General features: G+C 42.4%; 2 protein-coding genes across 2 annotated transcripts in view; one reads left to right on the top strand and one right to left on the bottom strand.

Annotated features, from left to right (window-relative positions):
* Positions 1 to 5,074, bottom strand: part of CHEK2 (checkpoint kinase 2) — a 38,189-nt gene extending 33,115 nt beyond the window's left edge. Inside the window, exons 1-2 of the mRNA XM_012644089.1 lie at positions 5,035 to 5,074; positions 2,929 to 3,283 (exon numbers count right to left, since the gene is read on the bottom strand). Of these exons, the coding sequence (XP_012499543.1) occupies positions 2,929 to 3,277 (349 nt within the window). The 5' untranslated portion in view covers positions 3,278 to 3,283; positions 5,035 to 5,074. The remainder of the gene's footprint in view (positions 1 to 2,928; positions 3,284 to 5,034) is intronic.
* Positions 5,075 to 6,316: 1,242 nt separating this feature from the next.
* HSCB (HscB mitochondrial iron-sulfur cluster co-chaperone) lies at positions 6,317 to 12,999 on the top strand. The gene is made up of 5 exons (XM_012644088.1): positions 6,317 to 6,591; positions 8,461 to 8,557; positions 8,890 to 8,979; positions 9,596 to 9,740; positions 12,932 to 12,999. Exons 1-5 carry the CDS (start codon positions 6,356 to 6,358, stop codon positions 12,997 to 12,999), a joined length of 636 nt encoding a protein of 211 aa, XP_012499542.1. The 5' UTR covers positions 6,317 to 6,355.
* Positions 13,000 to 14,578: the final 1,579 nt, after the last annotated feature.

Here is a 14,578-nt window from a genome sequence, read left to right as displayed (position 1 = left end):
GTGGACACACATCAAATTTTTAAGGACTTGGAAAAATACTTACGATATAATAACTTCCTGCTTATTACCTTCCAGAGACTTCCCACCATACTTAGTATAAAATCTGCAGTCTTCCTCATGGCTCAGGGTCTGGCCCCTGCCTCCATTTCAGCCTCACCTGGTACCCCTCTCCCTTTGCTCACACCTAGCACCTCTGGCCTCCTTTCATTGCTCCAAGTATGCTGGGCTCAGCCTGCCTTGTGGCCTTTGCACTTTCTCTTCCCCAACCCCTTGAATGACTACTCGTTCCATCTTGCCTATTGTGTCTGAACTCAAATATCATCTCTCATTCAGCTTTCTATATATGCACTACCCACATGTTATCATAATGATATCCTGTTTTATTTCCTTCTAAGTATGGGCCATAACTGGAAATTACCTTGATTATTTATATATTGTCTTCCCACATTCCCCTGTTAGAACATGAACCCCAGGAGGGCAGCCTTGGTTAAGAGTACAGTTCTTGCTACCTACACCTTGAAAAAAAAAAAAGTACAGTTCTACCATCTGGGACAATGCACATGAGTAGGTAATTAATGTTCACTGAAACACAGACTAAGGGCGACTGCAGTGGCTCATGCCTGTAATACCAGTACTTTGGGAGGCCAAGGAGGGAGGATCACTTGAGGCCAGGAGTTTAAGACCAGCCTGGGCAACATAGCAAGACTCTGTCTCTACAAAAAAATAGAAAAATTAGCCAGGCATGGTAGTGTGTGCCTGTAGTACCAGCTACTTGGGAGGCTGAGGCAGGAGCATCGCTTGAGCCCAGGAGTTTGAGGTTGCAGTGAGCTATGACACCACTGTACTCTAGCCTGGGTGACAAAGCAAGACTCTGTCTCAAAAAAAAAAAACAAAAAAAACTGCAAAACATTGTTTAAAGAAATTAAAGAAGATTGTAATAAATAGAAAGATGGCCCACATTCATAGAGCAGAAGACTTAATATTGTTAAGATGCCAATATTCCCCAAATTGATCTACAGATTGAATTGTAATCCCTATCAAAATCCCAGCTGCCTGCTTTGCAGGAAATGACAAGCTTATCCTAAAGTTCATATGGAAATGCAAGGGATCCAGCATAGTCAAAACAATCTTAAAAAAGAACAAATTGGGATTCACGCTTCTGTATTTCAGAAATTACCACAGGCCAGGCATGATGGCTCATGCCTATAATCCTGGCACTTTGGGAGGTGGGAAGATGGCTTGAGGCCAACAGTTCAAGACCAGCCTGGGCAACATAGTGAGACCCCCATGCCTATAAAAATTTAAAAATTTTTTTTAAAAATTAGCCAGGCATGGTGGTGGGCACCAGTAGTCCTAGCTACTCAGGAGACTAAGGCAGGAGGATCGCTTAAACCCAGGAGTTCCAGGTTAGAGTGACCTATGATCATGCCACTGCACTCTAGCCTGGTCAACAGAGCAAGACCCTGTGTCTAAAAACAAAAAAAAACAAAACAACTTACTACAAAGCTACAATAATTAAGATTTTTGGTACTGGCATAAGAATAGACACATAGGTCAATGGAAGAGAACTGAGAGTCCAGAAATAATCCCTTACATTTATGATCTAATGATTCTTTTTTTTTTTTTTTTTGCATAATTGACACCGAGGATCATCAAATGATTCTTGACAAGAGTGCCATGCCCATTCAATGGGGGAAAGAATAGTCTTTCCTAGAAATAGCACTGGGACAACTGGATATCAACATGCAAAAGGATGAATTTTGACCCGTAATTCACACCATCTACAAAAATCAACTAAAAATGGATCAAAGACCTAAATGTAGGAGGTAAAACTATTATATTTTTAGAAGAAAACATAGGCATAAATCATAAACAAATAATAATAATAATAAATAGCCTCTATTTATTGGGCATCTACTTTATGCTTGTCACTCTATCAGGCTCTTTATGTTTTCTCACTTTTAAAGGTGCTACAACCCACTTCACCCTTTCTCACCATTTCTGTTTGCCACTCACTTAAGCCTATATAATCCTATCTTAACAATATGGCTTAAATGAGTAAAAATTAGCTTCAAATATTTACTTCTAAATTTAAAGCTGTCTAGTAGAATAATGCTATATTATTTCTCCATTTTTTTACTGTTTTTCCTCTTTTTTTTCTTTCTTTCTTTCTTTTATTTTTTAACGCTGGTCAAGTGAAGCAGGGGGAGTGGAGAAGGAACAAAGGAATCTGTAACTGGTTGTGATCAATTAGTTGTAAACACCACTGCACTCGGACCAGTCTTTCCTGTTTTTTTCAAGACATGAAAGTTGGGCATGAAATAAAGCAAAAGGGTGACGACTGACAAGGTACAAAATGGTACATTAGTCATTCATTTATTTATATTAATATTTGCTATTTCATTACTATCAAGTTCCCATTTTTTTTTAAACAAAGAGGTCATTTTAATGTAAGAGGGAGGAAAAAAATGCTATTTCAAGCATATTCATGGGAGCTACTATTGGAACCAGGTGTTAGAGAGGATCAACATATTTAAATTGCAAGGCTGGCTATTTTGAGACAAAAACAAATAACAGGTAGTCAACAAATAGCCTTCCCTATTCCAAACAGCTCTGGTGCTCTGAAGGTGTGGCAAACCACAGCAGGGGTTAACTGGCCAAGCTTCAGTGATTAGATTATAACGTCTGCATGTTTGTATAAATCTACATTTTTCTAGGGAGTGGTTCCACAGCTCCCTTCAGATCCTCAGATGGACAGCACATTGCAAATGCCCAATTTACAGCAGGTTAAGAGCCAGTGCAATATCCAACACTGCCTCATTGGTTTTATCTTTCATCACCTTCAATTTCAGGCTTTCTTCCGCAACAACTTTCTGTGACTGATTTTCCGAACAAAACACTACCCTATGTAACAACAAAGGGTCTTACCAAGATTGGAGAATCCATCCTGAAGGGACCATAATCGAGCCCAAGGGGCAGGAACAGGCTCTTCAGGTTCTTGGTCCTCGGGAATAGAATAGAGTTCCTGAGTAGACACTGTCTCTAAGGAGCTCAATGTCCCAGAGCTGGAGTGGGAGGACTGGCTGGAGGTGGGCACCGTGCTGGTAGAGGAGGTAGATGAGCCCTGGTACTGTGAGGACGAGCCATGGGACTGTGAGAAACAGCCTTGGGACTGAGTGAAGCCGCCTTGGGGCTGTGAACAGGCACCGACTCCGAGGGACTGCGCGGAGGCACTGCTGTGGGACTGCTGACCCTCCACATCCGTCTCCCGAGACATCACGACCTCAAAAAGGAAGTGTCCAACATAAGGTGAGTTTCAAGGAACAAGACTTAAAGTTCAAAATTAATGGATGGCCATATTGCAACAGCATTTAAAAAAAAATCCAGGGCAAGCATGCTCTGTAAAAATTAAAATCCTAACAGTCTAGACCTATAGTTCTTCTGTGCTTAGCTTTTCTTCAGATCATTATCACCAGATCAGATTTTTTTCTGACAGCCATAAACCACAGGGAAAAACAACAACAACAACAACAACAAATATTTGAAAGCTACGAATAAGTAAAAAGCAATAAAATTTAGTTGGGCGAGGACTCATAAAAACTTACATTCATTCAATTTTTAAAAATTAGGAATGAAACCTAACATATTAATTCAATCGATACTACACTTGATTTTCATATACAGTCTTACGACAGTTAAATTTAACAAATTTTCAACTTTATGAAGGTGTGAAAGCAATATGCTTTCAGTAGAAACCATATTTCCGAGTACCATAACCATTCTAGTTTTCACTTTCAGTATAGTCTTCAATTAATTACATGAGATATTCACCACTTTATTATAAAACAATCTTTGTATTAGATGATTTTGCCCAACTGTAGGCTAATGTAAGTGTTCTGAGCATGTTTAAGGTAGGCTAGGCTAAGCTATGTTTGGTAGGTTAAATGTATGTTAGGTGTATTAAATGCATTTTCAACTTGACAATATTTTCAGCTTACAGTGGGTTTCTCTGGATGTAACCCCATCATCGAGGAGCATCTGTATGTTTTGGAAAGGGAAAGAAGGAGAAGGAACAGATGGCATGGGATAGAAGACAGGAAAAAAAAGCTGCAATAACTCCCTGCAGCACTCCAGGGAGTCCATTTACATAAACTCTGACTGATACTCCTACCCCAGGCTTGCTCCTAGATTACCTAACTAAGGGACTTCCCACAAAGAAAGACTGCTCTAAACAACTCCACCTAGCCCTTTGTGATGCTGAGTAACTGTGGAGCTCATCTTTTCAGCACCCTAAATGGCCTTCCAGCCTTGATGGAATCTTGCAGGAATCATTCTTTGATTCACAAGAGACCATTAACAGAGGCTCCCACCCTTGTCTTAGAATTAATCTGAAAGACAGCCTAAGTAACTTTCAACGGCTGACCTAAACAACAACAACAAAAGAGGTGCACTCTCTTCCTCCGGCCCACACTCAAGCTACTACTCCAGTAGAACATAATAAACAACATTATGTTGCCCTCCCTTATCTAAGGGAAATATAGCCCAAGACTCCCAGTGGATGTCTGAAACTGTGGATGGTACCAAACCCTATACATACTATGCACAACTTTCCTTTTCCATCTTCACAATTTTAGGGGTAGAAGATACATTCTTACCGTAGATCTTAGCAACCTCAGCATACAATTTTTTTTTTCTTTCCTTAAGTTGAGAACTTTCAGCTTTTCACTTAAAGGAAGCACTTTCCGGCTTCTCTTTGGCATATCTGAATTGTCGGGATCGCTACTCTTGCCCTTTGGGGCCATTATTAAGTAAAACAAGGGTGAACTGAACACAAGAACTGTGAAACCACAAAATTTTAAACTTATGAATTGTTCATTTCTGGAATTTTCCATTTTATATTTGCAATTGACCTCAGGTAACTAAAACCACAGCAAGCAAAACTTCAGATAACGGGGGACTAACTGTACTCACACCTACTGCATTTATACAGCTTTCAAGATATGAAGGTCCTAATGAGTTTTCTTTAAAACATACCAGGAAGGTGATGCCACAGCTGAGTCTGCCACTCCAGACCTGCTGGTCTAATACTAGCCAGACTGGGTCCCTCCTGCAGCTTTTTGAGAAGACTTCTCTGCCCTGACAACTGGAGAAAGACAATGTGTCAAGAGATAGCTGTGAGAGGTTACAGGCAAGCAGGTCTGAAGTCACACCTTTGCGTGAAACCTTTGCATAACCTTTAGGTAGATTGCAACCTCTTTGAGCCTGTTTTCTCATCTGAAAAAAGTAGATAGATCATGAGGATTTTTTTTTCACAGCCCCCCATAAGCCATGGCATGATAGAAAGGATTAAATGAGGTGATGCACGGAACGCTCCCCCTCCCCCCAATGCTTGCTAATTGGGAGCTATTCTTATTGCAAAGCCATGCAGAGCGGTGAGTGAAAAGCCAAGCTGACCGCAGCAAAACTCCAGGACTGTAAACAGAATTCCACTCCCAAAAAATTCAAGAGGCCTTACAAGTGCAACACAACCTTTTTTTAAACTAGGGAAACTGAGTCCCAAGGAGGACTGGTGCCCTCCTACCCACTCTTCGCCACCCCATCCCACACACTTACTTATGGACACTCGCAGGACATCGTGATACACAGGTCAGTGCGTTTCCAGTTCCTGCAGTGCCTAGTAACTAAGAATTGGATTTCTATAAGTATTTTAGAGATTGAACCTAAATTACCATTCTTTGATGGTAATAATTACTAAAATTTTTTTTCTTAAACTCTTTACAAAGTAACTTTGCTTAGATACTGAAGAGCACAACTCTGTTGCTTCTTATCCTGTACGTCCAGGCCTGTTTCAACTTGTGAAAGGGGAAGTGAACTTCGCCTCGACGATTAAGAGAGTCGCCCACACACACCCCCTCCAGCTCAAAAATACAGACAAAACGAAGCTCGGGAGATTCCACGCGCATAAGATGCTGAGGATGGGATTCGAACCACCAAACACCCAAGAGAAGTTCCCCACTATGACTCACCGCGGGAGCCCACCTGGCGCCCCACACTCTCAGTAGCCGCAGCCAGCAGAGTGGCGCTAAACCTGCAGATACAAACTCCACCCTCAGCCAATCAAAACGCCCTCCCCTGCCGCCGGACCAATGAGGAGCAGCAGATATGGCCACTAGGAGCAGCCTCAATGCTTGCTGGGAGTTGTAGTTTAAAATACAGAGCGGAACTCAGAATTTAGGTTTCCCCCGGGTGATCCCGCCCCCTCAGCTGCCCAGCCAATCAGCAGCGTTAGTTTGGTCGGCCCCTCTTGCCGGTTTTCCTCCCACAGGTGACCGCGGTGACATAGGCCGCTAGCCTGATGTGGAAGCAGAAAGCCGGGGCCTTGCTCCGGGTGTGGGGGTTATGGCCGGCAGGAGTCCCCAGAAGGAGACTGCTAAGCTGCGATGCTGCGTCTCAGGTGGCAAACAGTTCACCCCGCTGTTGGAACTGCGGCAGCGCAGGGGGCCCTGGGCAAGGGGACCGGTTCTTCTGTCCGCAGTGCCGCGCTCTGCAGCCACCTGACTCCACTCGAGATTACTTCAGCCTCATGGATTGGTATGCATGACGATTTCAGGAAATGGGCCGAGGCGTTAGAGACGTCAGGGGCTGGCCTGCGAGAGGGGAGGGTTCGGTCATGCTTGGGAAGGAGAAGGCGGGACTGGTAAGATAGGAGGGCGGAGCCCTACAGAGCAGGGATTGGAGATGTGTCCTGAGAGAGGAAATTGAGGGGCGGGGGCCGAGGCAAGGGGCGATGAGGTACGAGGACAAGGGGAAATGGGACTGCCGGGGCGGGGAATTGAGTTCGGGGGAAATAGGGCGACAGATGCTACAATGGAGAGAGACTGAAGGGGTGGGACCTAGGAGAAGGGAGAATTGAAGGATAGGGACAGAAAAGTTTAAAGTTGGGTTGAGACTTTTTTTTTTTTTTCCCGGGCTAGAGTGAGTGCCCTGGCGTCAGCCTAGCTCACAGCAACCTCAAACTCCTGGGCTCAAGCGATCCTCCTGCCTCAGCCTCCCGAGTAGCTCGGATTACAGGCATGCGCCACCATGCCCGGCTAATTTTTTCTATATATTTTTAGTTGTCCAATTAATTTCTTTCTATTTTTAGTAGAGACGGGGGTCTCGCTCTTGCTCAGGCTGGTGTCGAACTCCTGAGCTCAAACAATCCGCCCGCCTCGGCCTCCCAGAGAGCTAGGATTACAGGCGTGAGCCACCGCGCCCGGCCCATGGGTTGAGACTTTTAAGAAAGGAGTATTGAAGTGTGGTCTAAGATTAGGGGGTAAAAGCATGAAAGACAATATTGTGGGTGAGTCTTAAGGCAAAAGTGGGAATTGGAGGGAGCAGGTCCAAGAAACTGCGTTTTTCCTCTGAGGTTGAGGAGCCTGGAGAAGTGGGGAAGTGTGGGCAGAGCTGAACTGGTGAGGAAATAGAGAAGGTTCTGGGAATAGGAAGCGAAAGGGGTTGGATTAAAATAAAGTGGGAGACAGGGATGAAGGGATCGGGGTTGTGGAAAGATAGGATGCCAATTAAGAAAAAATTATTCAGTAACACTTGTTTAATTACAGGAAAGGAAGACTTTCTTCAGAATCATCTCCATAAGTAAAAGAACCACTGAAATGAGGTCTTGCACTGGGGGAAAGAGATTAGGCTGAACTCCAAATACAGCACGGGCAAAAGAGAATTTATAGCCAAAGAGCAGGATGGGGGTCAGTGGACGGAAAATTGCTAAGAAGAAACATCAGGGGTCAGGGAGATTCTGCCTAAACCTACCTAATAGGATTCTTGCTGGAGACAGGCCAGAGTGATCAGACATCACCTGGGAAGAGGGGGAGAGAGGGAGGATGAAGAACCTGATTAGATACCCAGGATGATCAAATATCCAGGATTATGGGTTCTGCTAAACTGACCTAGGAGGGTTCTTTGCTAAAACTGGATTTTATAAGGAAGTGCACAGATAAGCCTTGGAGAAGGTTCAGAAGCCTGTATGAAGTTTGGCCAAGCAAAGAATCTTTGTCAGTGGGATTCAGGAATGCCCCTTCCCCTTAACTATGGGATCCGCCCCCACCAGTCTCTGAGCACTTATGATGAGCTGCTATAAAACTGATCTTTAAGTTTCTTAAGCATCCCAATCTAGCTCCCACCACAGGGTCTTTGTACTTGCAGTTCCCTCTACCTACAGAGCTCTTTCCTCTGATCTTTGATTACTCATCATCATCATTCAGGTCTCAGCTCAGATGTCATCTCTTTATTCACCATATCTCCCACTCTCTGACCGTGTTCTGTTTCCCTTCATAGTACCTACCGCTTTTTGGAATTATGTTTCTATGTTTATTGCATCTTCCTCATAAGAGCAGAAACTAGGCCCATGGTAGACAAATCTATGTATATTTGTTGCATGAATTTCATCTCCCAATTTCCTTCCAGCAACCGTTCCTTCAGAGTTGACACTACAAAGCTCCAGCACAGGTACCAGCAACTACAGCGTCTTGTCCATCCAGATTTCTTCAGCCAGAGGTCTCAGGTAGCTTATTGGCCATCCCCAATAATCCCAAACATGTGCACACTAGATGGTAGTGGCCCTGTGGTTATGCGATTGTCAGGGACAAAGCTGAACACCCAGCTCCACCCTGTGGCAGCTTGACCTCAGCCAGCTAAGCCGCAGAGCTGTCATTTGCTCGCATCTTTTATCTGACTTCCCAGACAACTTAGAACCCATTAGCTGAAAATAAAGACACCTCATCCATCCCCAGTTCTACTTCAGCCATTTCCTGCCTGCCCAACATTTTATAAAATTTGTGGATATAAGCTGACTGATCTGGATGGTACTAAGACTTTCTTCATCTCCACTAACAGACTGAAAAGGAATTCTCAGAGAAGCATTCGACCCTGGTGAATGATGCCTATAAGACCCTTCTGGCCCCCCTGAGCAGGGGACTGTACCTTGTAAGGTGATTTCCCAACCCTTCTATGTGTGACTTCCTGGTGCCCATTGTGGTTTAGGACAGCTCCTTTCCCTATATTCAGCAGGAGAGTGCTTGAGACCTGAGGTAGTCCTGGGACCCAATGATATTTAGCCTCAAAGATACTACTCAGGTATAGTTTTCTCTGATTATTCCCAGTAATCTGAGTATACTCAATATTCTGAGTATTCTCTGTAAATCTTACTTACCCCAAGGCATTTTTTAAACCATTTCTATGAATCTCAAGGATTTGATGATGATGTCTTTTAGGGGAGAGTAATGTTGGGTGTTTTTTTTTCAGGAGCATCTTAGAATCCAGAAAATTTTAGAATCGAGTAAAATCTTTACAAACATCTAGTTCAACCTCTAAGTAGAGGAATGACTACCCCAGGGTCACACAATTCAGGTAGTACAAGTGGGATCGTGTCCTAGCACTCCTGTCTCAGTCCAAGCTTTTGACACCCTACCCTTCCTCTTTCATTATTGAGACAGCTCCAGTTTTTTTCATGAGTAGTATTATGTTCTGAAGAATGAGTAGGATTTACATGACTCTGGCCATAGCTTCTTGAATTCATTTTTCTTGCTTTCTGCCGTAATAGCTAAAGCTCCATGGAGTACAGATTTCTGAAGGAACAGATTATGAAATGGACAGGCAATTCCTCATGGAAATAATGGAAATCAATGAAAAACTCGCAGAAGCTCAAAGTGAAGCTGCCATGAAAGAGATTGAATCCATTGTTAGAGGTAAAAGATAAAATACCACTGAATACACTTTATTGCTATTAAGAGCACTTGTCCACAGTTTAGTGAAAAACAAATGTAAGAATACATATTGGTCATCATAATGATTCAGGTTTTTTTTTTAATCATACCAAAATTAATTTTGTCTGGAGGTTAAATCTGCAACATCTCTAACCTTGTGGAAGGCAGCTTAAACCAAGAATGTAATCATATTTTGCACATTGCAATGATCTTTCCCTCCCATGACATCATTTAGATACTATTGTTATCTCTAACAAGGAAAATGGGCCTCAGAAGTTAAGGGGGGGGGGGCAAGGGCAACATACATAACCTAAACATCTGTACCCCCATAATATGCTGAAATAAAAAAAAAGAAGAAGTTAACGGAAATGCCCAAGGTCACACGGCAGATATGCAACTGGGCAAAGATTAAAAACCTGATCTTCGGATCTGATATTGCTTTATTTTCCACTTTATTCCTTAGTTTATCAGCTAGGATTCTCCAGAGAACCCATTGGATGGATGAATAGATAGGTAGGTAGGTAAGTAGATAGATAGATAGATAGATAGATATTTTAAGGAATTGGCTCACATGACTGTGGGGGCTCACACATCCAAAGTTTATAGGGAAGGCTGGCTGGAAATTCAGGTAGGAGTTCTATTTTACAGTCTTGAGGCAGAATTCCTTCTCCAGGAATCCTGTTTTTGTACTTAATGCCTTTACTCAATTAGATGAGCCCCACCCAAATTACCAGGGGTAACCTCCTTTACTTAAAGTTAACTGATTTAAATGTTAATCACATCTACAAAATACTTTCACAGCATCATCTAAGCTAGTGTTTGATCAAACAACTGGGCACTGTAGCCTAGCCAAGTTGATGCATAAAATTAGCCATTCCACATAGAAAGGACTCCAAGGTTCTCTCTCAGATTATATGCACTTATGCACTTTCACAAATATTCATGATGTGCCTACTGTGTATCAGGCACTGCACGTGGCATTAAGGATACAGCAAGAAACAAGAAAGATCTGGCCTGTGCCTTCATGGAGTTTGTATACTTCCAACTCAATGTGTCCAAAATGGAATTCCCTGCCTCCCTTCCCAAAACCTTCTCCTCTTCCAGTGTTCCCTTTCTAAGTGACTGATACCATCTAGTTGCACAGTGTAAATCTACCGTAGTCAGTCCATCACCAAGTCTTCAAGAACTGATCTAAATGTGTCTCAAATCTATCCACCTGTCTCTATTTTCACTGCCACCACTCTTTTGTAAGCTACCATCCTGTCTTACCTGGAAAATTACGCAGTGGCTTTTGACTGCTCTGTCTCTACCTTCAGGCCCCATCTAACATATCCCTACACTGTGACTGTGTGATCTTTTTGAAACTCAAATCTAATCATCACCCTTGCTTTTGCTTAAGAACTAAGTGGCTTCCCACTGTTCTCAGGTTTAAGAGCAAATTTTTTACCATGCCTTACAAGGCCCTGCATGGCCTGGCCTCTGCTTGCCTCCATTTTGCCCCCTCCACTCCAGCCACACTGGCTACTTCCAGTTCCTCCTCTGTACTGCGCACCCTCCTACCCGAGAACCTTTGCATGTGCTGCTGCTTCTGCCAGAAACCCTCCTCTCCTCTCCTCCACCCTAAGTTAACTCGTCCTCCTTCAGATTGAAGGACAATCATCACTTCCTTGGAGAAGCTTTTTTTGACCTCCCTGTCTATACTTTTTAGTAGTGGTTACCTCTCCTTTGTAGGGCTAATCACAGTTATAACTTTAATGTTCTATGTGACGTTATTTGATCAATGTCAGCCTCCCTCATTACACTGGAAGTTCTGCAGAAAGAGAAATTATGTCTGCTTTTTGCTTCCCTCACATCCTCAGCTCACAGAAAAGTACTTGGAGTATAATAGGTTCTCTAAATATTTATGAAATAAGTGAATAATAATGAACAAAGAAGTTTAAAGTGGCAAAATAGAAGCCGTGGTGAGGTGACTGTCAGCTGGGTGGTGTAAGGTGAAGAGACACTCAGGTGTCGCCTATTTTGGAAGGCAGGGCAACATGAAGCTCTGGATGGAGTAAGGTAGACTTGGGTTCAGTCCCAGCACTACTACTGACTTTTTATGTGATCTTCAGCAAGTAACTTCATCCCTTTTGAGTCTTAGTTTCCTTATCTGTAAAATGAAGACAACATTAGTACAGGTTGTTGCAGGGATTAAATTAAATGAGATAAAGCATGGAAAGCACTTACTATAACCCTCCGGTGAACATTTGACTTTGAGCAGATCACTAACGTTCATTTAGATTAATTCCTAAATTTCTTCCCTTAAGGTACCTGCTAAGGCCCAGGTAAAGTGGTTCTTCTAAGGCATAGAGCTAGTTAATTTGGGGGTCAGGACCTCAGAGTCTCCAGACTCCTAATGCAATGTTCTTTTGTCTACATGGCATTGCTACCTAAGAGGCGAATTTCAAACACTGGGCTAGGAATCAAGTGACTTGGATTCTGTTCCCAGCGATTCCAGTCATCAACCATGTGACCATGGGATAATTCCCCCACTACCTATCATTGCCTACCTTGGGGGTATATTGTATTTGAAAGTGCTTTGAAAGAAGAAACTATATGAATGATTGATACTATTCATATCTGAAAAATGCACTTATTGTTAAACTCCTCATTTTCTAAGAAGCAAACAAGAGAAATATGAGGTAGTTGCTCCTTTATTTTATTTGGCATCATCTCTCTTATGACACAATATGATCTAAATGTTTTCATTTTCCTGGGAGGCTATATAGTTTGCAAGTGGTTGCTTGAAAGAGTAATGCCTTGCTGGTGGGTGATCCCAGCATGTTAATTTTCTCCTTGCTAAAATTTGGAAGATTCAGACTGCTTCATGGAGATAACCAAGGCATATCCTTGTTCTTTTTTTTTTTAATGATTCTGTAGCCATTTCATAAGCCTTGGTGATTGCCCTTCAGACCTTTCATAGGTAGAAAAACAGAGAGTAACTAGGGTCAACCAGTACTGCACTGTACAGGAGCCGCCATCATGGTACATGTAGAAACAAAGGTTAGGAAGCCTTACTCCTGATTCCAAGCTCCCTTCTTTGTCGTGTTCAAACCAGCATGATTACAAAGTATTGTCTTCATATTACGAGTCTATTTAAATAGAAAAATTAAGATAATGTTTTTCTCTTTTAGCTAAACAGAAAGAATTTACTGACAATGTAAGCAGAGCTTTTGAACAAGGTACTTTCTTTGTTTCTTGATTTCTTAATGGAAAGAAATTATAAGCATTGAACCATAATCATTCATTCAATAAGTAGTTATTATATACCCATCCTATGATAGGTACACATGGGGAAATATAAAATATACATGAATCTACATTTCTGCCCTTAAGGAGTCATAGTCTTGCTGGAGAAACAAACTGTGTATCAAAAAAGTGATAGGCCAGTTAAACTTAAGATAGGAGAAAGTGCTTCCATTCTGCCACGCCCAGCCTTATTTTCTTATTATGAGTTACTCACATTACCCTTGAAGCAGTGTAGTGTTATTCGAAAGTGGACTTGGATTATTTGTAAACGTATGTTGCAAACTCTAGGGCAACCACTAAGAAAAAGTAAAAAAGAGTATATGCTAAGAAAAGAGAGAAAATGGAATTATTTAAAATGTTCAACTAAAACCATAAAAGGCGGAAAAAGTGTGGAAGACAAAAATAGGAACCAAAAACAAGGGCAACAATTAGAAACAATTAGAAAACTAACAAATATGGTAGATATTAATCTAACTATATCAATAATCACTTTGTACATCTAAATGCACCAATTAAAAAATAGAGATTATCAGGCCGGGCGCGGTGGCTCACGCCTATAATCCTAGCTCTCTGGGAGGCCGAGGCGGGCAGATTGTTTGAGCTCAGGAGTTCGAAACTAGCCTGAGCAAGAGCGAGACCCGGTCTCTACTAAAAAAATAGAAAGAAATTAATTGGACAACTAAAAATATATAGAAAAAATTTAGCCGGGTATGGTGGTGCATGCCTGAAGTCCCAGCTACTAGGGAGGCTGAGGCAGGAGGATCGCTTGAGCCCAGGAGTTTGAGGTTGCTGTGAGCTAGGATGACGCCACGGCACTCTAGCCCAGGCAACACAGTGAGACTCTGTCTCAAAAAAAAAAAAAAAAAAAAGATTATCAGAGTGGATCAAAAAATAAGACCTGGTCAGGTGCAGTGACTCACACCTATAATCCTCGCACTTTGGGAGGCTAACGAAGACCAATTGATACCAGGAATTCAAGCCCAACCTGGGCAACATAGCGAGACCCCAGCTCTACAAAAAATTTTTAAAAATCAACCAGGTATGTGCCTATAGTCCCAGCTGCTCAGGAGGCTAAGGCAGGAGGATCACTTGAGCCCAGGAATTTGAGGCTTCAATGAGCTATGATGATGCCACTGCACTCTACCCCGGCCAACAAAGCAAGACCCTGTCTCAAAAAAGAAAATGGTTAACGTGGTAAATTTTGTGTTATGTGTATTTTATCACGGTTAAAAATTTGTTAACATGATCACAGCCTTCCAAGCCCCCAGTAAGCCCTTTGCCATTATATTAATATTTATATTAATTTTATCTAAGTCAGGGTTTTTCAACCTTGGCACTACTGACACTTTGAACCAGATAATTCTTTGTTGTGGGAGGCTGTCTTATGCACCATAAGATGTCTAGTAGCACCCCTGGCCTCTACCCTCTAGATGTCAGTACCAGTTCCCCAGTTGTGACAACCAAAAGTATCTCCAGACATTGCCAGATGTCCCCATGGGGGCAAAATCACCCCCATTTAAAAACCACTGGTC

Source organism: Propithecus coquereli, unplaced genomic scaffold (assembly GCF_000956105.1).
Source record: "Propithecus coquereli isolate 6110/MARCELLA unplaced genomic scaffold, Pcoq_1.0 Scaffold206, whole genome shotgun sequence".
NCBI lineage: Eukaryota > Metazoa > Chordata > Mammalia > Primates > Indriidae > Propithecus > Propithecus coquereli.
Note: the sequence above shows the minus strand (reverse complement) of the source record. Positions and strands in the feature narration are given on the sequence as shown.

Excerpts from the sequence above, each read along its gene's own strand:
- HSCB (XM_012644088.1), top strand. The coding sequence starts at position 6,356 with ATGTGGAAGCAGAAAGCCGGGGCCTTGCTCCGGGTGTGGGGGTTATGG. Across the intron at positions 6,592-8,460 it reads TACTTCAGCCTCATGGATTG|CAACCGTTCCTTCAGAGTTG; the intron begins GTATGCATGACG and ends ATTTCCTTCCAG. Across the intron at positions 8,980-9,595 it reads TGAGCAGGGGACTGTACCTT|CTAAAGCTCCATGGAGTACA; the intron begins GTAAGGTGATTT and ends CTGCCGTAATAG.